Here is a 27,089-nt window from a genome sequence, read left to right as displayed (position 1 = left end):
TGCCCGGCTCCGGGCGCTCCGAAGTGCGGGACAGAATCGCAGCGAGCGCGGAGCCGAAGCTCAGCCCGACTTGTTGATTTCGCCCAGGCAGCCACCGCCGCCGCCGAGCGAGCAGGAGGAGGAGGTGGAGGAGGCGCCGCGCGGCCGCGGTCCTGCCCCCGCGCCCCCGGCGCCCGCCCGCGCCCCCCGCCTCCAAGAGCGCGTCCCGGCCCCGCGTCGCCTGCAGCCCGGGCGCGTCGCCTGCCCGGCCGGGGTAGGCCCGGCCCAGCCCGGCCCCGGGACCGCCGCTGCCCACGGGCGGGGGCGCCCGGGAGGCCGGGACGATGCGCGGTCCCTGGCCCCGGGAGGCGGCCGCCCTGGGGGTGAGTGTTGGGGCGTACGGCCTTCCGTGGGGGTGCTTGGGGACACGGGCGGGGGGCTTGCCTGCCGCAGCTCGGCCTGTTGGTCTGCCCAGGCTCCGTGGATCCAGGCTGGAGGGGAGCGCGTTGGGGGCAGACAAGGGCTGAGGCTGGGGAGGGGGCGCGATCCCCATTCTGGGGTGAAGGCGTGAGCCCTGCATGCAGGCGGTGCTCAGGGAAACCCCCCGAAATCACCAGTGCGCGGTAGGAGGAGGGCACGTTTTGAAAAGGCCAGAAAATTTAGCTCATTTCCCCGCCTCCCACCTCCCCCACCCCTTCCCTTCCAAGCCCGGGGAAAGGCGCAGAACCCGGAGTTATAAAAAGCCTTCTCAGGAGAGGAGCGAGGAGGAGAGGAGGAGGGAGGAGGAGGAGGAGGAGGAGGAGGAGGAGGAGGAGGAGGAGGAGGAGGAGGAGGAGAGAGGAGAAGAGAAGGAGGAGGAGGAGGGGGGGAAGGGGGCGGGGAAGGAACAAGGGGAGGACAGAGCAGGCGGATCCCGAGGGCTCTGCCCGCCTCTCCTGCGGTAGGGTTGGGGGCACAGAGGGAGGGGCGTTTTCCTCCTCGCAGCTCACCTCGTAGCTGGAGAGACCTCAGGAGATGCTCCGGTGTTTGGGGAAAGGGGTCGCTCCAGGGCAGAGGGGCTGTTACGAACACCCCGTCTGTTGTGATCTTGGACAGGTGGGCACCTGGAACCCCAGAATTCTCCCAGATCTTTTAAGATTTAAAAAGAAGCTCACTGCCATTCCCCCATCCCCCAAATCGTGATTATATCGAGCAGGGGAAGGAAACGATGAGAACTCCTTTTAAAAAAAGAAGAAAGAAAGATAAAGTTTTCATGCAGCTCCCCCTCTGTCCCCTTGGCGGGGCCAGGTTCGGGATTCGATCAAGAGCCCTATAGAGAAGCAAGTTTCAGCACTGTAAAGGGCGGACAGCGCCCCAGGCGGCGGGTTTGCGCCTGGGCCGCGGAAGCCCGGGGTGGGGCTGCCGGGCTCCAGGGGCATCTCTTGGGGCCCTCTTCCCGCCCTGAGGGGCGGCCCCTCCCTGCATCCATGGGGTGGGGCGGACTTCAGCACCGGCGGGAGGGACAGCGCCCATCCGTCCTACTCCACTGAGCCGCTTAAGCGCGGGGAAGGTCAAGGCCGGCTGGGAGCCTGGTGGACAGGTTGGGGGGGCAGCATGCCCAGCTCCCCGTTTGCTGACCCGCGTCCGCTTTCACTTTCTGCCTCGCAGCCGTCGGGATGGAGGTGAGAAGACGGTCGTGACGCGCGCCCGCGCGGCCCCCTGCACCCCCAGCAGCCCATAGCGCTCCCTGCCCCCCTCCCCTGCAGCAGCGGGCCTTGCCGTCGAGTGACAGCGGCCTGGGGGGGCAGGGGGGGCGGGGGCAGCCGGAACAGCGATGCCGGCGGGCATGACGAAGCATGGCTCCCGCTCCACCAGCTCGCTGCCGCCCGAGCCCATGGAGATCGTGCGCAGCAAGGCGTGCTCTCGGCGGGTCCGCCTCAACGTCGGGGGGCTGGCACACGAGGTGCTCTGGCGTACCCTGGACCGCCTGCCCCGCACGCGGCTGGGCAAGCTCCGTGACTGCAACACGCATGACTCGCTGCTCGAGGTGTGCGACGACTACAGCCTCGACGACAACGAGTACTTCTTTGATCGCCACCCGGGCGCCTTTACCTCCATCCTCAACTTCTACCGCACCGGACGACTGCACATGATGGAGGAGATGTGCGCGCTCAGCTTCAGCCAAGAGCTCGATTACTGGGGCATCGACGAGATCTACCTGGAGTCCTGCTGCCAGGCCCGCTACCACCAGAAGAAGGAGCAGATGAACGAGGAGCTCAAGCGTGAGGCTGAGACCCTACGGGAGCGGGAAGGCGAGGAGTTCGATAACACGTGCTGCGCAGAGAAGAGGAAAAAACTCTGGGACCTACTGGAGAAGCCCAATTCCTCTGTGGCTGCCAAGGTAAGTCTGGGATCTGGGGGCTTCTGGACTGGGGGGATCTGCCTGCATCCCCAGATTGAGGACTAGGGCTGGAGGGCTCTGGCTTAGTTCCCAAGGATGAAGATTAGTAATGGGAAGGGGCCAGGACTGCGTCTCCAGAGGACCGACTCCCTCAGACCTTTCCCATGTGGCACTGGCCACTCCATCTTTTTATTATCCAATACTGTTATACTCCTACTTTGTTGAGAGAGGGTTTTACAGGGACCCTTAAAAAGCCACAGCAAGAAGATGGACACTGACGAATAAGAGAGAGGGCACAGAGAGACAACAGAGGCTTGCTGGGTGGAGTAGAGTTTGGTTCCCTGTGAAGTCCCAGACCTAGGCTGGATTGGGTCACCCTGTGATTTTAATATCTCCATATTTATAACCTCACTTCGCCCCAGGAAAGGAATAAAAGCAGCTTAAAGACAGGCTTACAGGACATTGAGATACTGTCAGGTAGTTTAAACATAAGTAGGAAGGCACCCTGAGGGGTGGGTGTGGACCCGCATGACACATGCAGTTTTGGTTGTGGATGCTTGTGGGCAAGGGTCACCCACTGGTTACTTATTTATTTGGTGGGTTTATTTCAAGAATGGTTTGGTGCAGCTTGTAAAGATGCTTCAGCTCTTGGAACAAAATGTAAATTTCAAAATAGGAGAGAAAAATGAGGCAATGTGAAAAATAAAGGAGGAGGAGGAGGAGGCAGGAATGAGTTTGAACACACAGAGTGGGCCAGAGAGTCCTTGGTGCTGCTGGGTAATGGCAGGGGCTGTAGGGGACTGAGGAAGGCTTGGGGTGTGGGCCAAGGCAGGGCGGGAGGGCATTGGTTGATCAGCAACTTCTCCGCGTCAGACTGAGATTCTGGGTTGCCTGGGAGAGATGGGGCCTGTCTTCATGTGCCCAAAGTGCTGGGTGCTGGGAGCAAATGACAAAACCGTGTGTGCAAGGCTACAAAAGAGGTTGTGTGAGGTTCACGAGGAACCCAGAAAAGAGAGGTGTTGATGTTGAAATCCAACAAGACCAAATTGGGAAACATGGGGAGAATGTAACTGAGTGTGGGGTCTAAAAAAGGGGTCAGGTACATAGATTTGTGGCAAAAGAAACAGGAAAGTACATATCCAGCCGTGTTTTACTAGGTAAGCTGGCTCCTCTCCAGCCTGGCCTCTCACTGTGGGGTGTCTGGCTCAGTCTCTGGCTCACTGAAGGCCCATCTGCAGGTCCAGTTTGAAGGGGGACTCCGTGAGGTCCCTCCTCCAGATCTGGCCACCCAAGAAAAGGCCCCTGAAAGTGGATGGAGAAGGGGTGGCTGGTAAGAGTGGGGGAGGGAGGCCCACGTGTGTTTTTCATTTCCCTGTTGGCCCTAACAAGGATGCAGAGGTTCCGGGGCCTGGCTTCCTCCTCTGAGGCTGTGGGCCGTCTCTCTCCATAATTCCGCCCCCGATTTTGTGTCCAAAAAGCCTCCTCTTAAGACAGAGTCACTCACCCTTAATCAGCTTAGGATCAACAGACTTATTTTGCTATTTCCAGGCATGACACAGGTTCTCCCACTCCACACCCCATTTAGGCCCAAACATGAGTCTCCCTCCCTGTCTTGTCCCTAAGACATGAGAACAAGGTACAGGGAACTGGATGATTTGCCCTCCTGGAGAAGAAGCAGGCACAGGGCCATGTTTGGGTCTGGCAGCAAGACCCAGGAGCTGGGACTTGTAAGAGGCGCTGTTTGGGAATAACAGCTCTCCTTTCCCTTGGGTTAATCTTCTAGCAGGGACAGCCTCGTGACCTCTCCATGATCCCAGTCTGGGGCTGCTGGCTCACGTTCCTGGCAGATGGACCATCTAGGATTTTCTGCAGCCAGAGCTGAAATGGGGAGGCAGGCAGGCTCACTGGCCCTCAGAATAGAAATCCTGGCTGCCATTGATCAAACACCTACCGTGTATGGAGTCTAACAACACAACTCTGCTATCATCCCACCTTTCGCAAACAGCGAGGCTCAAAGAGGTTAAGTAACTTGCCTAAGGTCACACCACAGGCAGACAGGAGTAGCCAGAAATCCAAACCCGGGTGTTCTTTCCATAATGATCAAGTGCCGCAGCCTTCTCCCCAGTCTCTCTGCTTCCACTTTTGCCCCTGCAATCCATTCCCCATATAGCAGCCAAAGTGAGCTTTTCAAAATGTAAATTGGATCACATTATTCATCTGCTTAAGATCCTCCAGAAGTTTCCCATCACACTCAAAATAAAATCCAGACTTTTCATCCTGGCATACAAGGCCCTGGCAGAATCTGGCCCCCACGACCTCTCTGAGCTCATCTCTTTTGATCTCTGGTTCACTCGGCTCCAGCCCCACTGGCCTTGCTGTTCCATAAACAGGCCAGGGTTTATCTGGCCTCAGGACCATTGCACGTGCTGTTCCTGCTGCCTGGAATGCTCTTCCCCAGATTCCCGCTTGGTCCACCCCTTCCTCCCCTTTCTCATTTGAGCAGGTCCCTGCTCACGTGTCCCCTCCTCAGACAGACCTTTCTTGACCGCTGTTCAAAACAGTTTCCCTCCTCTCACTCTCTATTGCATCATGCGTTGTCTTTCCTGCAGAGGCCTTAAGCGTCATCTGAAATTATATCTGCTTCTTTGTGTTTCTCTGTTTCACACCCACAAGAATTTGAGTGCCATGAATTGATTCACTGCTTGATTCCCAGCACCCATCATGGTGCCTGGCACTAAGGAGCTCCAAATAACTGCATGTGAAATGAATGAATGAATGAATGAAGCAAGCAATCAGTCAGTCATTCAGGGTTTGGGGACCTGTCACCCCTTCTCACTGCCTACCTGCAACCCAGGTCCCTGTGCCTCTGGCCGCCTTTGAGTCATCTGCACTTTGCCGACCACATCCCCACCCATCCCCCCAGCTTGGATGCCTTGCTTGTCAAAACAAGCAAGGCCTGTGGGAATTTCTTAGCACTCACAGACTGACAGGACCAAATGGAGGCTCATTTCCGGGTGGTTGTAAGGCACAAAAGTGGCCGTATCTCATCTGCTGAAGAGCAAGGACGGATCTGGTTCTGCACCGCTCCCCACATCCCTAGTTTTTGGCTTTAGACAGTTTCTCCAACTTTCCAAGTCCCAACCCTCCACCTGTAAAATGGAGATAAAAGGCTCACCTTGTAGGGTCTTCATGAAATCGCATTTGTCAAAATTTTGCTCAGAGCCTAGCACATAGCAGGTGGGGACTGTTTTTATAAATGCTAAGGAAAAGAGTCCTTTTTCTAGGGCTGGGTGGGCCGAGTTGCTGCAAACCCTTTCCTTCTGATAGCAGCAGTGCCAGGGAGACTGAGCTGACGCTGTTAATAATTGATGGGGTGTTCTGGCAACTTGGAGGCAAACCGAAGCACAGGCCCCAGGCTTTGCCATCAGGGGAGTGAAAATCAAAACCCATTAGGCAAAAGGCAGTGTGATTGATTCTTGTTTAGAAGAAGGGGTCAGCCCCATCAGGGTGATAGGGTTGCGGTGCTGGGGCTACCAAGGAGTTTTGGCTTTCTTGGAAAACTTGACAGGCTTTTCTCAGTAAGAGAGACGGGGAACTGATTTGCCAGCTCAGGCATATCTGTGATCCCTGGGTTAAAGCCCTGAGATAACTTCCTAATTTCCCGAGCAGCTGATGTTTGTTGTGCTTAGTACTGATTAGTGGTACTTTATTTCTGCTATCTCATTGAAATGCCTCCAACAATACAACCAGTTAGTATGCCGGTTAGGGATGCTTTGGGCAGCAAGTAGCAGAATAGAAAACTCAAAGCAGCTTCAGTAAGGAGGAAGATGCATCATTTAACATAATATGAATTTCTAAGATAGCTGGTTTTTGATTGAGTTAATGGCTCAATGATGCCACCAGGATTCTAGATTATTTCATCTCTCTGCTCCTCTGTTCCCTGACCCCTGCAAGTGGCTTGATCCTCATGCTTGATGCTTCATATCACAAGATGGCTGCCCACTTCCAGCTCTCAGATGTAAATTCAGTGATGTTTAACCCATGAAGGGAGGCATTTTCTCCTATGCTTCACTTTCTTTTCTTTTTCTTTTTCTTTTTTAAATGGAGTCTCACTTTGTCACCCAGGCTGGAGTGCAGTGGCGTGATCTCAGCTCACTGTAACCTCTGCCTCCTGGGTTCAAGCAATTGTCTTGCCTCAGCCTCTTACTGAGTAGCTGGGGATTGCAGGCATGCACCCCCATGCTCAGCTAATTTTTTGATTTTTATTAGAGACGGAGTTCCACCCATGTTGGCCAGGCTGGTCTCAAATTCCTGACCTCAAGTGATCTGCCCACCTTAGCCTCCCATAGTGCTGGGATTACAGGTGTGAGCCACAGTGCCTGGCCCACTTTCTCTTTTTTTCTGAGAGGAAACCCTTTCCCAGGAGCACCCCAGCAGATTTCTTTTAAAATCCCATTGGCCAGGACAGGTCACATGCTCATGCTCTAGCTATGGGGGAACCTGAGAAAGCAAGTGTCTGGCATTTTCAGATGAGGGAAGGAACGAATTTGATGAGTGGTACAAAGACTCTTTCATAGAAGAGGAAATGGAGGCTCAGAGGTGAAGTCACTTGCCTGAGCCCACACAGCTACATTCTCAGTAAATGGTTGTTGAATGAATGAAAATGGCAGAACCAAGGTTTGAACTCAAGTTGGTCTGGTCCCTAAACCTGTGTTTCTAAATCCTGGGACCTTGGGTGGATCATTTTAGCTCTCTGAGCTTTAGTGAGTTCATCTGCCCGATGGTAATAATAGTCATGGCTCCGTTTCAGGGCTGTTTTGATGATTCAATCAGATTTCTGATGTGAATGTAATTTGTAAATGGAAAGTATTTGATAAGCATGAATTATTACTGTATTCAAAAGGGGGAGTGGCCTTTATTTATTTACTTTTGATTATTTGACTTTTTTCTCTTTTTTTTTTTAGAGACAGGGTCTCACTCTGTCACCCAGGCTGGAGTGCAGTGGTGCAGTCATAGCTCACTGTAACCTCAAACTCCTGGGCTCAAGTGATCCTCTTGCCTCAGCCTCCTGAGTAACTGGGACTACAGGTGCACACCATCATTCCCAGCTACATTAAAATTTTTTTTTGGTATAGACAGGGTTTTACTACATTGCCCTGGCTGGTCTCAAACTCCTGGGCTCAAGCGATCCTCCCATCTAATCCTCCCAAAGCACTGGGATTAATGGTCGGAACCATCATGCCCAGCTTAGAGTCGCCTTTGTTTAGGAACAGTGGTAAATATTTTTTCTGTCACAGACTTGATTAAGAATCAGCTCTGGAGTCCAACATACGCGGCTGATTTCTTGTCGCCATTGCTTACCATGAATATGACCTTGGGCAAACCCCTTTCCTTCTCTGAGTGTCAGTTTCCTTATCTAGGAAAGGAGAATTATAATGGAGGCAACCTTGATGGGCCATTAGGAGACGTCCCTAATGCCAAGAGCCTAGCCCAGCACCCAACTCACGGGGAGCATTCAGTTAAGTGGCAGCAACGATTATTAGTGTCATCACTGAATTCCTGTGCTCCAGCTACACATCTCTAGTGTAATGCGGTTCCAGATTCCTTGACCTGAGCCACAAAGATCTGTGTATTATCATCAAAAGAAATGAAGGAACCAACTCAGAATCCATGGGGCCCCTTCAGTGTGACGCATCATCTGCTTAGGCTCTTGCTGGCCCCAGCTTGGTCAACCCAGATGCCTGCTTTTATCCTGGCAGATAATATGCCAGCGATTCTGGATCCCAACTGTGGGGTCCCACAGACCTGGCTTTGAATCGCAGCCCAGTCTTGTCCTAGCTGCGGACTTTGGCCGGTTTGCTTCACCTCTCATCACTTCCATTCCTAATCTGTAAGTGAGGGTGACAATAAAGACCGTTCCACAGGGTTGTCTGAAGGATGAAGGATAGTGATGATGAGTATTGAAGCTGTACCTGATAAATCCTGCATCCCCACTCGATAAAAGAAACCCAGAGGCCCAGGATGCTCCAGCGACCTCCCTGGGACCACACAGACCATCATTGTCTTTCAGACCCCCTGAGAGACCAGCTGCCAAGAGATGATCCTGGTCCACACCTGAAGTAACAGAAAGATTCCTGAGCATCAGTGGGCACTGGTGACGGGGCTAGAAAGGCCTGAGAATGGCCCCTGATCTTTCACCGACTTGCTGTGTGAATGTGAAATGCTTAGAAAGAAAAAGAGCTGGTCAAATAAGCAGGTTGGCCAAAGCTTAAATTAACTGGAAGAGAGCAAGCATGCATTAGGCGCCAACTCCATACCCAGCACGTTGCATACTTCCCATACTCGATAACATCATCAGGATGGGAAGCGCTTGACCTTAGTGCTGGATTGCCCAAGTTCAGAGTCTGGCTCCTCTTCTCACTAACCGTGTGATCTGGGTCAACTATTGCAGCTTTCTGGGTCCCGCTTCCTTCAGCCAACAGCAATTTTGGGCCAATCACTGTGCCTCCCTCACTGGATTGAGTTAAATGAGTTAATGTATACAAAGCTCTTACGCTAGAGCCTGGCACATAGAAAGCCCTCAATAACGGTTGGGATTTTTCATTTTGTTTTTTTTTTTTTTTATTGTCCTCTCATGTAATCCTCCGGAAAATCCTACAAGATAAATAAGCTCTTTTTCCAAAAAATCGCTCTTATAAAATGATACCTGCTCATTGTAAGGCTAGAGGCTTTCTCTGGCCTCTGGAGTCCAGTAAAGTCAGGGTGCTAACACCCCAGCAGGAACTAATGGGCTATCACCTCCTGGCTGATGGGGAAGATGTGTATATGCTTCTCCCCTGGCTGGGGGTATAACTCAGAGGTGTCTGTTCTACACTGGCCCCCAGAGCAGCTCTACTTGCTCACAGCAATTACTTGCTTGATAACAGACCCGGTTTGACCTCTTTCCCATCCCTGTCTCATGTTCCCTCTCCCCTTTAGAGTTTTCTGGGATCACTTATCATATAAGCCACTTGTACTCAGAATCTTGTCTTAGGGTCTGGTTCTGGGGAAACCAACCAAAGCTCTGTGGGATACCTCATTTATTCAGAATGGCCTGCTGCTGTATTAGAGACAGTCCCCGATAGAGACAACTTCTCTTGGGGGTTGTCATAAAAGAAGAGATTCTAGGTCTGGCAGGGCACAGTCAGCCTCATCTCCGTCTCTTGGATAAAATGAAAAGCACAGCAGTGGCAGCAACAGCTAACACTGAGTGCTTACAATGTGCTTGCCTGGCACAGTGCAAAGGGCAATAAATGCCCATCACATCTGATTTTCACAGCCCCCTCATAAGGGAGGGATAACTATCTTCATCTGACAGCCATGGAAACTGAGGCTCAGAGAGGGGAAGCGTCTGGCCCAGGGTCACACAGTGAATAGAAGGCTGGGACAGATCCCACCCAGGACTCCCTGACTGCCCAGCCCACGACTTTGACCTCTGTGTTGTATGAGTGACCTTCAGAAAGTGAGAAGCAAGATCCCAGTGTTCCCTTCTCATGCTGGGGCAATGCTGAGAGGTAAGAGATTTTTCCAGAATCAGATAACTTGAGAGTGTTCCTAGCTCTGGGTCTAGGATGACTTTACCCCAAAAAGCTCCTGGATGGAACTATCGGAGACACAGATTTAGCACTAAGCATTATGTTAGTAGATGCATACGGTCCTACCTTTTCCCTGAGGTGAAGCCATCGTGATTTTGGTTTCTCTGGCAGGAGTGGGCATGACTAGGTGGGGCCGGAGACTGGGAGGAATCTCTCAGGCCTCCGTATTGGTAGTGGGTGGGGTGGGAGCTGGAATTCTCATGTTAATATCCAGGGTGCCAATTCTCTTTAAATGTTTTCTCTGATGACATAAATAACAAACAAGATATAACGTTGCCATGTGAGACACACTTCTGTGGGCCTCGATTCAAATCCCACCTCCTCTGCTTCCTGGCTATATGAGCCTCCAAGGCATCTCACCTCTCAGACTGGGAGGCGGGATAATACGTGGGGCACCTCACACATAGCACTTCTCCATGCTGGCTAAACATCGGGATCACCTGGAATTTGCAAAATACTCGTGCCTAGGCCCCACAATTGAAACACACCCCCTAAGTGGTTTCTTTTTAGTTCTGGTAAAATACACATAACATGAAATTTGCCATCTTAACCATTTTTAAATGTATAGTTCAGTAAAATATATTCACATTGCTGTGCAATCAATCTCCAGAACTTTTTCATTTTGCAAAACTGAAACTGTGGCCATTAAATGCTGTCTCCCAGGGCTACCTCCTAGGCCCTGGGAACCCCCCTTCTACTTTCCGTCCCTTTGAACTGAACTGCTCTAGGTACCTCATATAAGTGGAATCATACAGTATTTGTCCTTTCGTGACTGGCTTATTTCACTTATCATCATGCCCTCCAGCTTTGTCCATGTTGTAGTGTGTCAAAATTTCCTTCCTTTTAAAGACTGAATAATTTTCCACTGTATATATACACTACATTCTGTTTACCCATTCATCCATCGACAGACACTTGGTTGCTTCAGCCTCTTGGCTATTGTGAATAATGCTGCTATTCACAGGGGGTTCAGATATCTCTTAGAGTTCATAGTTTCAATTCTTCCGGGTTTGGATAAGCAGAGACCGACTAGAATTTTTAAAACTTCTTTTGGGTATATACCCAGAAGTAGAATTACTGAATCATACGGTAATTCCATTCTGAATGTTTTGAAGAACTGCCGTACTGTTTTTCATAGTGGCTGTACCATTCTACATTTCCATCAGTGGTGTACATGGGTTCCAATTTCTCCATATCTGTATTAGCCCATTGCTATTAAGAAAAACCAGAGGCTGGGTAACTTATAAGAAGAGAGTTCTTTATACATTCACAGTTCTGCTGATGGTACCAGAAGCACAGTGCTGGCATCTGCTTCTGATGGGCCTCAAGAAGCTTACAGTCATGCAGAAGGCAAAGGGGGAGCATGTGTGTCACATAAAGGGAGAGAGAGCAAGAGAGAAGCCAGGTTCTTAAACCAGCAGATCTCAAATGAACTCATTACCGTAGGGAGCGCATCAAGCCATCCATGAGGGATACACCCCCCATGACCCAAAGGCCTCCCACTAGGCAGGCCCCTCTTTCAACACTGGGGATCACATTTCAACATGAAATTTGGAAGGGACAAATAGCCACTACATCAACATCCTTGTCAATGCTTGCTATTTGTTTGTGTACACTTTATTTATTTTTTAATAGCTATCCAAATGGGCATGAGGTGGTAACTCATTGCAGTCTTGGTTTGCATTTCCCTAATGATTAGTGATGCTGAGCATCTTTTCGTGTGTTTTTTGGCCATTTCTATATACTTGCACCCCCTTTTCAGGATGCCTAAACCTCAGATAGCACCAAACACTATATATCCTACACATAATACCTATGATAAAGTTTTATTTGTAAATTAGGCAAGGTAAGAGATCAACAACAATAACTAATAATAAAATGGATTACAACAAAATACTATAATAAAATTTATGTGAAAGTGATCTCTTTCTCAAAATATCTTATTGTCTGTAATATTTTTGGTCCGCAGCTGGCTGCAGGTAACTGAAACCTTGGAAAGTGATATTGCTGATAAGGGGAGATTACTGTGTTTTCTTTGGAGAAATGTCTACTCAAGTACTTTGCCTATTTTAAAATTGGGTTTTTTTTTTTTTTGCTGTTGTTATTGAATTGTAAGAATTCTTTGTATGTTCTGGATATTAATCCCTAAGAAGCTATACGATTTGCAAATATCTTCTCCCATTCCATTGATTGTCTTTGTCCTCTATTGATTTTGTCCTTCAATACACAGAAGTCTTTCATTTTGCTGTCTGTTTTTACTTTCGTTGCCTATGTTTTGGTATTAGACTTAAGGAAATTTTGGCAGTAGGGGGAAAATCATAAAGCTTTCCCCCTATTTTCTTCTGAGAGTTTGATAGTTGTAGGTCTCACTTTTAGGTCTTCGCATGTGGTATGTAAGATAAGGAACCAGCTTCATCCGTTGCATGGGGATATCCCCATGTTCCCCACACCATTTGTGGGAAGGGCCAGGAAGGGCCAGGAAGCTCAGCCGCAGAAGACAACATGGGATGGCGGGAATCAGAGGTGCTAAGATGTGGCGTACTGTGTACAGTGCTGGGAACGGAGGGAGTCGCCGTCTGGAGCAACTGCTGTTATTGTTGCTGGGATAAGGGGCGATCTGTGACACACCCAGCATGGCTCACCCCTTCCTCTTCCACTCTGTGCAGCTTCGCAGAATGCGAGTGAGAGACAGTGAGATGCACGTGTGAGTGACACGTGTCCAGGTTGTGGCCACTTCTTGCCACCCCACCGCTGTCTTCCTGACCCCATCCTCTCCCTCCCAGACCATTGCAGGAGCCTCCAGTTCCATCTGCTGCCTCCAGCCTCGCATCCCCAGCCTGGTCTACACATACAACAACTCACGCCCCTGCTCAAAACCCGCCTATGGCTCCTGCCTCACTCAGAGAAAAAGTCCTCAGTCCCACTCATAGGGCCCATGATCTGGCATCTTCTCCCTTTTCCCAGGATGCTCACAGCCTCCTTCCCCATCACTCTCCCTATCACTCTGTTGCACCCACAGTGCCCTTCTTGCTGTTCTAGGGACCCTCTCGCCTCAGGGCCCTTGCACTTACTGTCCCTCCCTTCTGCCTGGTATGGTCTTCCTGCAGATGCCACAAGACTCACCCTTCAACATTGTTCAAGTCTCAGTTGAAACGTCATCTCAGCAAGGCCATCCCTGACCACGATATATAAAATAGCACTATTCATTCCCTGCGGCTGCTTTATTTATCTCGACCTGAGGTATAATTATTTAATTGCATGATTCCTTTCTCTCTCCCCCACTTTGATATAAGCTTCAAAGGGCAAGGGTTTTGTGTGTTTTGGTCACTGTTGTATCTTCAGTGCCTACCATAGAGCTGGCGTGAAATATATCCATTGAATAAATGAATGAATGATGTTATCCTAGAGCTAACTGGGAATACTAATTGATGAAAAAGGAATTTGTTCACAAACTTTGGGCCTTTCACTCTTATTACTAACACATTGCTAGAAGTCTGACTCTCAACTGCTTCTGCCAGGCTCTGGATGAAGAATGTGTCTGGTTTTTCAACCAGAGTCCATTTTCTCAACCTTAGTGCTACTGATCTTTGGGGATGGAGAATTCTTTGCTGTGGGGCTGTCCTGTGCATTGCAGGGTGCTTAGCAGTGTCCCTGGCCTCCATCCACTGGATGTCTTTTGGAGAATGGGCATTCAAGAAAGAAGGGATGAGCCGATACTAGGAGAATATTGCATTATTCCAGGCAAGAGAAGAAAGAGGATAGCCCGGAAGAAGGTGGTGGCAGGGAAGTCGGTGAAAAGTGGCTGGACTCTGGATATAAAGTGTGGAGGCTGCTTCTGGGAAGCCACAACCCCTCTGCCTCCACCAGTGGTCACAGACACCCAGGCCGTGCAATGGATCTTAAGCCTTGGCCTTTTTTTTCCCCCCAGCTGTGAGTCCTTAGGTCACATCACTGTTTCCTCATCTGTAAAATGCACCTAATCACAGCACCTACCTCATAAGGAAATTGTAAGGATTCAATGAGATAATTATGGCAAAGAACAGTAACAGACACATAATGCCCAACAGGTCAATAATAAGCTTTTATTATCATAATTCACTGTGTATGTTCATTCAGTAGAATTTATTGAGCACCTACTATGTGCTGAGCACTGTGCTGGGGACACAGCAGAGATCAAAACAAAGATCCCAGCTCTCATGGCACTGATATTCCAGTAGGCAAAAGAGCATAGATACAGATTAGACCAAAACAACCGTGAGAAAGAAATCATGAGACTGTAAGACAATCAGGGAAGGAAAGATGAATGCTAACTATTTGATGTTATTGAGGAACAAGTGTTGTTTTTTAGGTGTCACAATGCCATTATGACTATGTTTTAAAATCTTTATCTTTTAGAAACACATACTGAAGTGTTTATGGATGAAATGACAAGATCAAATCATGATGTCTTTTTTTTTTTTTTTTTGAGACGAGTCTTTCTTTGTCACCCAGGCTGGAGGGCAGTGGTGCGATCTTGGCTCACTGTAACCTCCACCTCCCGGGTTCAAGCAATTCTCCTTCATCAGCCACCTGGGTAGCTGGGATTACAGGCACTCGCCACCACACCCAACTAATTTTTTGTATTTTTAGTAGAGATGGGGTTTCACCATGTTGGACAGGCTGGTCTCGAGCTCCTGACCTCAAGTGATCCACCCACCTCAGCCTCCCAAAGTGCTGGGATTACAGGCGTGAGCCACTGTGCCCAGCGTGATAGAATATTTTGGAAGACATTGTGGAGAAAGTTCTGCAGGGACGGAGGGGAGTGCTGGGGCTTAACCAGGCTGGTCAAGAAAGGAGAAGGTGCTAAGTAAGCGAAGACCTGCAGAGAGGGAGGGAGACAGGCATGCGGGCGGGCGTGTGGGGGAAGAGTGTTCTGGGTGGGGAGAAAAGCAGTGCTAAAGCCCTGGGACAGGAGCGTGCCTGATCCAGGTGTCAATGTGGTTGGAGCAGAGTGTGCCGGAGGTAGGAGAGTAGGAGGTGAGATCAGAGGTGCGACCTTGTGGATCATTGCTGAACTCTGACCTTTCCTGGGAGTCTCTGAGTTCCCAACATGGGCTCCCTGCTTCCAGCCTTTTCTATCCAGTCCAACCTCTGCAGAGCAGCCGGAGACATCTTTGTCAAATGCAGCCTGCTTACCTTAATCATCCCCTACCCAAAACTTCCATAGGTCCCAGTGCCCCCGGGATACTCCACGCTCTTAGCCTGGCTTTCAGGCTCCCAGCTCACCTCTCCGCCTTCATCTCCTCCCTGTCCCTTCTCCAGACACCTTCTGCAATCGCCACACTGACGCTTCTGCCTTCCCCAAATACTCCAGCCGTCCTCAGTGCTAGTCACCCTCTTGCCCAAGCTGTTTCTCTGCCTTTCACCCCTTTCTTTCTCTCCTCTGCCTGCAGCCTCTCTCTCTACACCTTCAAGGCTCAGCTTCCCCACCACCTCCTCTGTGAAGCCTTCTTTAACCACCCCCCGCCCCCCTACCACCACCTACACTTCCCTTCAGGCGGCACTGACTGCTCCCTCCTCTGTGCACCGGAAACCTGACGTTCATACCTTCCTCGCAGAAAACGTTGTGAAGATTCACTTGTGGGTTGTTCTATGGATGCCAGGCCTGGCCCACAGAGAGACAGGGAGGCTTAAGCATGCAGGCTGTGCAGCCTGACTGCCTGGGTTCAAATCCCAGCTCAGCCACTTTTGTACTGTGTGCCTTCTGGAGAATGATGTAACTTCTCTGGGTTTCAACGTCCTTATCCATAATTTGGAAAGCCTCAACAACCAGGGTTGTTGGGCAAATTCTATATGAAACACTCGAGCCGTGCCTGTGGCACTCAGCAAGTGTTCAGTATACTTCATTATTACTATTGTTATTGCAGGTAAGTGTTAGTAAATGTTTGTTGAGTGAATAAATGAGCAAATATGCATGATTTTGTGATGACTGATCAGGGGATCTTCCCTAAAAGGTAAGAGTCTCGCAGGTACACCCCACTCCTTCTACCTTTCTTGTCTCTCTACCTGCCTGCAGAAAGAAGTGGTCTTTTGCTTTCCATTTACAGAATGGAGGCGCACAGTTAAGTTAGACACCTGAAATGTTCCCTCACACCCTGGCTGCTCCACTTTGGGTTTTGTTTGGTTTTGAGACAAGGCCTTGCTCTATTGCCCAGGCTGGAGTGCAGTGGCGCAATCATGGCTCACTGTAGCCTTGACCTCTTGGGTTCAAGTGATCCTCCCACTTCAGCCCCGTGACTAGCTGGGACTACAGGTATGCACCACCAGCACACCCAGCTAATTTTTGTACTTTTTTTTTTTGTAGAGACAGGGTCTCCCTATGTTACCCAGGCCAGTCTCAAACTCTTGGGCTCAGGCAATCCTCCCATCTTGGCCTCTCGAAGTGTTGGGACAAGCATGAGCCACTATGCCTGGCAGCTGCTCCACTTTTGCTCTGAAATGAGACTGGTTTCTACCACAACTGCCCCACAACTGGTTTCTACCATGGCCTGGCAGACAGACACTGTCTTTTAGAGAATAATGTTGCATTTGCCAATTCCACACCATCACTTAAATCCACCAGGTAATGGGTCTAGAACCAAACAGTTTCTAAAAACAGACCATCAATTGCCACTGATTGCTCCCTATAGGCCATCCCTGAGTCTTTCTAAGGCTTTGTGTGATCCTTGGAACCCTTGAGCTTAGCCAGCCCCACCTCTCAGAGTCTTTGTAGACTCAGTTGTGCCGAAGTGGCAGCTGATGATTGCCCTCTCAGGGACATAGGAGAGGCAAAAGGAAAGATAGAGACAAGATGAGGTTGAACCAGCCTTTCATTTGCTTGTCACTTGTCTGGAAGTCCCACTGTCTCTATGAATGGATCAAGTTTCTTTTCTCTCTTTTCAGTGGTACATTTGCACATCCTTTATTGTTCCTTGAAATAGTGACTGTAATTTGACTCAGTCATTCCTCCTGTTTCTGAGATAGTTCTTTCGGTTTCAAGTTGGCTTCCTTTCTAGGCCTCTCTGGTCCTTCTAACTTTAGGTGGAAGTATGTGCACGCTTTGAGAACCTGTTTCAATCCCACCTGTTTTTTGTGTGAAACATTTAGTGCATGTTACTGTGTGCCAGGCTAGGTGCTTGAGAAGCACATATGTATCTATTTGTTAGGGTTCTTCTAGTTGCAGGTGACAGAAAGGCAGCTCCAATGGACTTAAGCAAAATGTAAAAAAGAAAAGAAAAGGCTTGGGATGGGTAAGGTTTCCAGCAAGGTTGGATTAAATATATCATCAGGACTTAGTCTCCTACATCTCTAAGCTCTAGTCTGCTTTGTCTTGGCTTCTCAGCAGAGTATAGGAACATGGCTGGAAAGATGGCTCCCTCACTTCCAGGCTTCCCTCCTGGGGAAATGCAAATCTCTTTTCCAATAAGCCCAGCAAAAATCCCACGGCTGATTTTCATTGGCCCAGCCCTGAGCCAATCACATAGCCACATCTGGATCACATGTCAAGGGCTGGCGCTGGGATGGGATTGAGAATGGGAAAGAAGTGGTTTCCCAAAGCAAAACTGAAGTCCTCTTGCCAATAGAGGGGAGAATAAATGTAAACCAGCAGAAATAACCCATGGCCATCATAGAATTTGTAACCCACCTGAGGGAGATTGGCATTAAACAAATTAAAAATTAAATGGAAGAATAATTACACTAAGTGTAATATGTCTGTTGGAAGGAGAGAAACAAGGTGTTCTGATAGAGACTAATGGGGCAAAGTCAAAGAGGGCTTCTCAGTGTATGTGACCTTTTCTGGGAACCTGAACTTGATGTTGGTCCTGCTGATCTGCAAGAGTGATCCTTCTGTGAAGTCCCCATTCCACCTCTCCTGCAATGTTGAGTGTGCTCTCTCTCGCATTCTATTTTCTTAACTTGTTTCATCTCTCCAGATAAAACAGGATGTTCTCAAAGTCTAGGACTGTGCCTTACTCACTTCTGTGTTCTAAAACAGGGTGGGTGGGCTGCCTGTTTTGTAAATAAAGTTTTAATGGAGCACCGCCAAGCCTATTTATTCACCTGTCATGTAAAGCTGCTTTTGGATGTATGGCCACCTTTACGGTGGCCATATGCATCTATTATATAACCTAAATGCATTTATTATATAGTCTAAAATGCATTTATTATATAACCCTTTTTAGACAAAGTTTGCTGACCTGTGTTCTGAAGTTGCATCAGGGCCTGGGGCAGAAGAGAGGCTTATAGGGTGTTTGTGGGTGGGAGGGAAGATGCAAGCTAGCCGTGTGACCTTGAGTGAATCACTTAATTTCTCTGGGCCTCTGGCTTCATCTTGCAGTGCCAGCCAGCCCCTTCTCATTCTTCAGATCTCAGCTCATAGGTCCCCTCTTCAGAGAGGCCCTCCCTGACCTTGAATGGACAGTTTGGACTTGGTAATGCTTACAGTCTTCCCATGATAACGTGTTTCTCTGCTTTATTTTAAGATTAGGCCCACTTGGCAGGCGGAGGGGGGGGCAGCTTTCCCTTTCTCTGCACCAGTGTTTCTTCTCCTCTTATATGCCATCTCCCTGGTAAGGTCGGCAGAAAGAGCCCTGGTTTGGAATTCTGGAGGTCTTAGTTCATAGTCCCAACATATGAGCAATGAGACTCTGGGCAGCCCCTTCGTCTCTCTAAGTTTCCATTTCCTTGGCTGGAAAATGGGCGTGGTGACCTTACCAAGCAAGGCTACTGGAAAGGCAAGGTACTCACCTGTGCCAGAGAGCCCAGCGCGGGGCCGGGGTGAGCCCAGCGCGGGGCCGGGGTGAGCACAGCGCTTCATTCAGGTTAAGCTGTTTTTTCTTCCCTCCTCCTTTTCCTCAAGAGAGTCTACCTCTAACCTTGCTTTAGTCCAACCCCTGATGACACCCTTGCCTGCTCGAGCCCTTCCTGCAATGGCTGCGTCAAGGAATGGCTGGAGATGAAGTGTTAAGATACTCTTCCTCCTCCCCACCCCGAAGCCCCATCACACTCCCCCGTTCTCTGATGGAGCGTCCATGTTGCATAAAGGTCTATGCAAATGCAACCCAAGGAGAGTCCCCTTGCTCCCCTCCCCAACCCAGGTTACTGTCCCCCCAGGTCCCTCTTGCATAAAAATTTGGGGCCGTGCTAGCCTCATGCCTGGGAGAATTGGCCAATCCAAAGAGGTGGTTTTTCCAGACGGATGAGAGCAGTCCTTGGGGGCAGGGTGTATGGGGGACTGGGTGTCCCTAATGACCAAGTGACCTACTGGCAGGGCCAGCTACAGAATTTGTGGGGTTCAATACAATATAAAAAAGGCAGTCCCCTTGTTCAAAAGTAAGAAATAATTTTAGATGGTGATAGCAGAGTCGCAAACCAAGCAGGGAACCCTTGTGAGCGTAGGGCCCTGTGCAACTGTGCGTGCTGCACACCCATGAAGCCAGCCCTGCCCAGCGGGGCAGAATGATTCAGAGGACCTTATGGGTTGGGAGGAGAAGGCCTTAACCTCCCTGCCTAGGCAAGAGCTGGGGCCTCAGACTCCGATGGCTACCGGAGCTAGGTAGGCCTTGTCGCCCGGTGAAGCACTTGCTGGAAGAACTGTAACAAGGCAAGTTCAATGAGGACACCAGTCAACACCCAGCCTAGTGTGCCTATTCCATGCCCAGCCACTTCTCAGGCAGGGAGTGGAGGGGGCTAGTGGTGAACTGGAGCACAGACCCACCTGAGGAGGCAGCAGCCATTCAGCTCCAGGGTGGGTCTGGGCTTAGCCAGAAATTTTAATTTTTATGGGAGATGTCCCAATTTTTCAATGTTGGTAAATGATTTTTAAAAATCAAAAACATGCCCAAGTGCAGTGTCTCATGCCTGTAATCCCAGCACTTACGGAGGCCAAGGAGGGAGGATCCCTTGAGCCCAGGAGTTTGAGACCAGCCTGGCAATACAATGAGAACCCATCTCTACAAAAAATAGCCAGATGTGGTGGCATGTGCCTGTGGTCCCAGCTACTCAGGAGCTTGAGGTGGGAGGATTGCTTGAGCCCAGGGGGTCAAGGCTGCAGTGAGACATGATTGTACCATTGCTCTCCATCCTGGGTGACAGAGCAAGACCCTATCTCAAAACAACAACAAAAATCCCAATGAGACTGTGACAACTGACTTTGCACGTAACATCTGTGTGTGAGTATACCTGTGGGAGAAATCTCTGGAAGTCAGATTTTAGAATAGATTTGTGCATTTCACATATGGATTCATATGACAAAATTGCACTTTGTAGACATTGTGCCAATTTGTTCTCCCATCAACAATGTATGAGGGTGCCTGTTTCCCCACAACTTTGTCAGCACCGTGTATTGTGAACTTTCTGATTTTTTTGGTCACTCTAACAGATAGAAGCCAGTATCTCGGTATGGTTTCAATTTCTATTTTAAAATGAAGAGTGAAGCGAGTACCTTTTGCTTGTTGAGTGAACATAGCATCATTGTCACATCAGGAAGCTCCATTGTCTTCTTGTCTCAAAAAATAAAAAATAAAAACCCTTTCAGTGGGCCAAACAGAATATGTTTGGAACCATATGCAGTCCTTCTGGCTCCAATATTTGACCCTTGGAGAATAGAGCCTTCGAGTGGCTAGAAATGTTGGTGGGGGACATTTCTTGCGTATGAGACCCCCACCTGGAAGAGAGGAAAGGGACAGAGCTTGGATGACAGAAGCAATAGTTCCCCTGTATTAGTTAGGATTCTCCAGAGAAACGGAATCACTAAGAGATTTGTTTGTTTATTTATTTATTTGAGGGCCTTGCTCTGTCATCCAGGCTGGAATGCTGTGGCACAATTATAGCTCATGGCAGCCTTGAACTCCTGGCCTCAAGCAATCCTTCCACCTTGACCTCCAGAATAGTTAGGTTACAGGTGTGAGCCCCCATGCCCAGCTCCCCAGTAAGACATTTATTCTGAGAAGCTGGCTCATACAAGTACGGAAGCTGAGAAGTTCCACAATCTGAACATTCAGGAGAAAGCTGGTGATGTAATTCGGTCTTAGTCCCAACGCCTGAGAACCAGAGAAGCCGATGGTATAAATCCCAGTGCAGGGCAGGAAAAGACCAATGTCCCAGCTCAGAAGGCAGGCAGGAAGCAAAAGGGGCAAATTCCTCCTTCCTCAGCCTCTTTTTGTGCTATTCAGGCCCTCAGAGGCTTGGATAATGCCCACGGACATTGGGGAGGGGTAGGTACTTTTCCGAGTCCACCGATTGAAATGCTAATCTCATCCAGAAACACCTGCACAGACACACAAATGAATGTTTAATCTAGCCACCCCATGTCGCAGTCAGATTCACACATAAAATTAACCATCATATCCCCGCTTCCCTCTTCCTATTTCTGGCATCAAGCACAATCTAGGGCGGCAAATCTTTGCTGAATCAATGACTATCCCCCACAAGGCGGGACTTGGCTCCAAAAATCAAGGCAGTTCATGCCCGATGGAGGCCAACACAAGTTGGGAAAATTCTTGGGCAAATTGTAAATTGGTTAGCTAATGAGTTAGAACGCCCCACACCCAATCTCCAACAAGAGCAGCATGAAAAAGCTACTGCAATGACTAGAAAAAGCACTCGATGTTCAGTCAGCAAATTGAACTGGCTCCAGGCCTCAGGTTCCTAATCTGTAAAATTGGAACAACAAGGGGTGACCCAGAGGATGGATAAGATGAAACATGTCAAGTGTGCAGCAAAGTGTCGATGTGCAACAGATGTGAGCCAGTGTTATTTGTGTTGTTAGTTTCATCATCATCATCGAAGCATTTGGCTCATTTCTAGGGGCTGTGGGCCTGTGGGAAAGTTTCTTGTGCAGAATTAAACTCTGCATCCTGTGGAGTAATGTCAGCTCTACTATTTCAGGCTGGAAAGCCTGGGCATTCAGAGATTCAGTAGAGATTAGGGGGCCCAGGATTGGGATTCTGGTGCTCAAGATTGCTGCTGTTGTGTCCAATATTGTAGCACCATCATTCAAGGTCACAACTCTGAGGTTCAAGGTCAGACAACTGCCATCCAAGGTCAGTATCCTCTAAGCCATCATTGGTGCCAAGGAGTCCATGGCTAGAGCATTGCTCTTCGTAATTAAAATCTAGCTGGCAAGGTCACAATGCCTATGTCCCAGGTTGGAACTCACGTACGGAGTTGGAATTCTGAAGTTCAAGGTCAGAACACTTTAGCAGTGTTCATGATCCGAATTCTGGCAGGCACATTCAGAAGGCTGGTGTTTGGAGTCTGACGTTTGGAGTCAGAACTCTTTTTTTTTTTTTTTTTTTTTTTTTGAGACGGAGTTTCGCTCTTGTTACCCAGGCTGGAGTGCAATGGCGCGATCTCGGCTCACCGCAACCTCCGCCTCCTGGGTTCAGGCAATTCTCCTGCCTCAGCCTCCTGAGCAGCTGGGATTACAGGCACGCGCCACCACGCCCAGCTAGTTTTTTGTATTTTTAGTAGAGACGGGGTTTCACCATGTTGACCAGGATGGTCTCGATCTCTTGACCTCGTGATCCACCCGCCTCGGCCTCCCAAAGTGCTGGGATTACAGGCTTGAGCCACCGAGCCTGGCCGGAGTCAGAACTCCTATTCCCTGCTTGTTATATTGGGAGTCTCATCCCTTCCGTGTGTCTTTAACCCTTCATCATCCATCCTCCTGGCAGCAGTTAAATTGAAGAAATGCAAACCACAGAAGATCCCCAAACTCCCATTTAGCCAGCGGGGTCCTGATATTTAGGCCTCTCTCTCTTAGCCCGATGACCATCCACTCAGGTCGTGCTGATAAAGGTGACAGGATCCTCAGGAAGGTGACCAATGTGTGGTCCCCCTGCCCCACCCCTCCCTGGAGCCTGTTGTCAACTCTGTTTAAATCCTCCCTTAAAACCCATCTTGTTGGCTGATTTGGGCCAGATCCAAGGAAGCAGCTCTGCCAAGCCCTTGGGGGGCACCTGGGTGATCTCACTGCTCCATCATCCAGAGAAAGGCAAACGGTGTCAGGCGAGGGGCAGAACACAGTGCCAAGGGCTTGTGGCTTCCCAGCCTGGGAGATGGGCTGGCAGCAGAACGTCGGGAAGTGGAACAGTTTGTTGGTCACTGCGGTCACCACAAATGCACTGTTGGTGCCAACTGGGGAAGGAGTCTTATTGCTCATGGGGTGGAGGGGCCTAAAAAATAATCTTTATACTGTATTTATGATGGTGCAAATAATGAGTGCTCAGCAGAATAAGGGCAGGCAGGAGGGATTCACTGAGTCACGTACCCAAGGAAGTGGTTGTAACACACCTCCCCTCCCTACCTTTGTGCTCCATTTCTTGTCCTTCCTTTATTTTTTTTCATAGCCCTTTTTGCCACATGGTATATTATAGGTTTATTTGGCTCTTATCTGTCTCATCTCGCTACAATATCCGCTCCATTAGAAAGGGACGTGGTCAAGTTTTACCGCTAACTCCCCAGTGCCCAAAACTGTGCCTCGCATATAGCAAGTAATAAGTATTTGTCGAGTGGATGAATGAATGAATGAATGAACGGATGGATGGATGATTATTACTCCTTCAGAGACAGTATTAGAATGTTTTCTGAGCTCCCACATCATTTCATGCAGAGCTTACCTTCACGCCTGTTCTGTCTGTCTCCAGATTTTGTGGCTGGGGTGAGGAGAAATGGCAGGAGGAAGAAGAATTAGTCACTCCATGGCTTCTTGTTGCTCTCGGGATAACTTCCAAAATCTTTTTCTGGCCACCATGGCCCTGGAAGGTCTACCACCCTACCTTCATATCACATGCCCATTATCTTGCCCCTTTTTTCTCCCAGCTACGCTGGATAGCTTTCTCAGAGCCTCAGCACGTGGTGCTGAGTCGCACCTCAGGGCCTTTGCACATGCTGCCATCTGATTAGGATGATCTTGTGGCCCCCACCCTGGCTCCCTTGGACTCCCTTACTCATGCTCCAGGGCTCTACCTAAATATCCACCCCTAACTTCTGGAACATGATGTCAGTCCCTCCACGATAGGCCCTAGTATTTCTTGCAAGAGTTTATCCACAGATCCCCTTGGTCACTGCTTTTGCGTTGCAGTGTTCATCACTGTGGGGATAAATCTTCCCTGAACTGGAGGTTCCTTATGACGGAGGTAGTCAGAGCCCTTTCCCTTTCACTAAGAGAAATGCAGAAACTTGCTCCTCTTCCCAGAAATGAGGCATTCTCGCTCTAGCGGGGAGGAGTTTTGGTCTCCCAGGAAAATTTCTTGGCTGGCCCCACAAAGCCTATCCCACACTGGCTCCATCACAGTGGGGTTCTCTTGTTTCCTCTCACCTTCCAGCTGTCCAGGCTAAGTCTAGGGCTTCCCCCAGGACACTGCGGAGTTTAGAGGATGTAATCTAGCCTCTAAAGACAACTGCAAAATAGCTAACACTCATATATCACGTTTTATACGCATCGCCTCATTTAACCCTCATGACATCCTATAAGGAAGGTATCATTATTATTATCCCCATTTTACAGATGTGGTAACTGAGTCCCAGAGAGGTTAAGTAACACATGCAAGGGTGCAGCTAAGAGGTGGCAGGGTAGCATTTGAACCCCAGTGGTTACGCCCAGAGCCCAGGTCCTGAACCACCACAGCCCCCTCCTCTGCCCTCCCCTTTTCTTCACCACGGCCTTCTCCTCACTTGCTTCTTCCTTAGTCTCCCTGCCTTTCTCTTTGCTTTTCTTCCTTTTCTCCTTAAGTAACGCAAACTCCTCAAGTTATTAACAACACCCATTGTATGGATGCATTGTTCTATTTTTCAAATTGCAAAAATCCTAAGAGCAGTGGAATTTTTTCACATCTTTATGACATAAGCAAGAGTGGATGGAAAAGGTGGGAGTTTTCTGTTTGATTTGCTGCAGAATGGGGTGGGAGGAGAGGGTAAATTTCCTCACAGTGGCCTGTAAGACTCCATGAGGCCAGGCTGTCTACCTCTGACTTCATCTTCTGCTACCATCTCCTGCCTCCTTGCGTCCAGCCATGCTGATTTCATACTTACTGTTATAAATTCCTCCCTGCCTTGGGTCTCTGCACATGCTTTTCCTTCTTCCTGGAATACTGTTCCTCTCTTCTTCACCCAGTTATTTGCCTCCTCACCCTAAAGCTCCCAGACAGAATGCCAGCTCCTCCTGCAAGACTTTCCTGATCTTTCAATAGGTCAAATCCCCCAGTTACGGATTTTCAAAGTTCTCTGCGTCTCTCTTGGGTGGCCTCCGTTCCAACTGTCATTTCACATAGGTTTAAGCAATGATCTAATTAGTGCTTGCCTCCCCATATGGGCTGTGAGCTTCCCAATAGTAGGACCTTGTCTGCTGTAGGCACGTCTTCTCCTGCACCTAGCACTCTGCCTACCTCCATGAAAATCTTCCATAAAGTGTTCTTGGATGAATGGATGGATGCATTCCAAGGTTGGTCAAAGCTAGCAGAAAGCACATATCACCTTTCTTTGGTTGTGGAGTGGTGAGATGATCTGAAATGTCCAGCTCAAACTCTAGCCAGAGTTTCTTATCAACCACTGAAAGCAACAGGGCACCAAATTCTTTACAAGTAGCCAAGTATATTCTCTGGTACCCAGAATGTGTCGAATGATCATTACAGGGTCTTCTCTCAGCTTTTCAAAGGTGCCTATTTGGGTTACAGTTTATGAGGTGCCATTACATTTTACTTGAGTAAACCCTGCATATGAAGACTCAAAATCCAGGAAACAGAAGTTCTGAGGGAGATTTTAAAATGAAGAATCCTAGGGAATTCACCAGAAATGCAGTTTAGCAGGAAGTTGTACTACCTTTATGGGCAGGTCGGCCTGGTTCAAATCACTGCTCCACCACTAATGCCTGTGGCCTTGGCAAGTCATTCCCCATCTCAGCTGACATTTCTTCCAGATTCCATCCTCCCAGCATGAAGACCAGCGGAGAAAATGGCCGCTTTTTCCTGGCTCTTCCCATGAAAGTCCCAAGACTAGCTCTGACTGGACAGACTTGAGTCACATGATCATTCCTGAACCAATCCCTGTGGCCAGAAGGGGTCACGAGTAAGGGGACCAGCTTGGGTCAGAGGCCACCATTAGGTCCAGGGGAAATACCTGAAATAGGATTTGCTTAATAGTCTTCTTGAGATTAAGTCATTAATTTTACCGAATTAAGTTGTTTTAATAGGAAATTGATATCATGAAGAACTGGTGCCATTTGCCATAAATCATGTCATAAAATTCCAGCCAGATGCTGAAGCCTGACACCTACTCTCTGGGTTAAAAGGGAAGATGTGTGTTAGAGAGGTGTTAAAGTGTCATAGCTTCATAATGGGACTTTCCCCTTCAGGGAGTCTGGAGGTCTGGAGACGACTGGAAAGGGCAGCACTTTCTCCCTCTGAGAATCAATGTAATTCTTCTGATGTCTTGCCCCCGGGCAGCTAAACCAGTCTTGGCTGTGCTTGAGAATCAGCTGAGGATCTCTGAAAAATCCCAATGTCAGATCGTCCCCCAAATCTGTTAAATTGAGATCTCTAGGGATGGGGCCCAGGGATTGATATTTTTCAAAGCTCACAAGGTGATTCCACTGTGTAGCCAAGGTTGAGAAATCCAGATTTCAATGCACCTAATACTGGTGGTATGCGCCCCACATCGCTACCCACAAGGGTTCAGCAAGTCCATTGGGCTGCAGGAAGGGGCTTATTGGAGACTGGGGTGCCCTGGCTGGCCAAAGAGTGTCACAGAGAATGAGCTCCTGTTTCTCCAAAGTGTTAGCTGAACAAGAATCAGGGAGAGTCATTTAACACTCTCAAATGGGAAGAAAACACTTTTCTATCTCCCAAGTCCAGAAGGATTTGATCCCCAACTGAAATTCAAATCTAACCTGGATCCTACCCCCACTGTCTGGATCCAACTGCTTGTTACCTGAAGCAGCTCTTGTTACCTTTCCATCTGTCCATTAACAGTCCCAGACCTAGCTCTGCTGCTTGCCAGCTGTGTGGCCTTGGGCAAGGCACTCAGCTTCTCTGGTCTTTAGGTTTCTCATTTGCATGATGGGGGCAGGCTGCTGGGCT

At 49.0% G+C, this 27,089-nt stretch overlaps 1 protein-coding gene across 2 annotated transcripts in view; it reads left to right on the top strand.

The window, feature by feature from the left end:
* The window catches only part of KCNB1 (potassium voltage-gated channel subfamily B member 1), a 122,451-nt gene continuing 95,362 nt past the window's right edge, over positions 1 to 27,089 (top strand). For both annotated transcript variants that reach the window (XR_012519368.1, XM_039479723.2), the window contains exons 1-2: positions 1 to 362; positions 1,627 to 2,359. Coding sequence is in view for 1 of the 2 variants with exons in the window: in XM_039479723.2 (XP_039335657.1) it covers positions 1,793 to 2,359 (567 nt within the window). In the remaining variant the exon portion in view is untranslated. The remainder of the gene's footprint in view (positions 363 to 1,626; positions 2,360 to 27,089) is intronic.

Source organism: Saimiri boliviensis, chromosome 9, assembly GCF_048565385.1.
Source record: "Saimiri boliviensis isolate mSaiBol1 chromosome 9, mSaiBol1.pri, whole genome shotgun sequence".
Taxonomy (NCBI): Eukaryota; Metazoa; Chordata; class Mammalia; order Primates; family Cebidae; genus Saimiri; species Saimiri boliviensis.
This window is presented reverse-complemented; position numbering and strand designations above follow the sequence as displayed.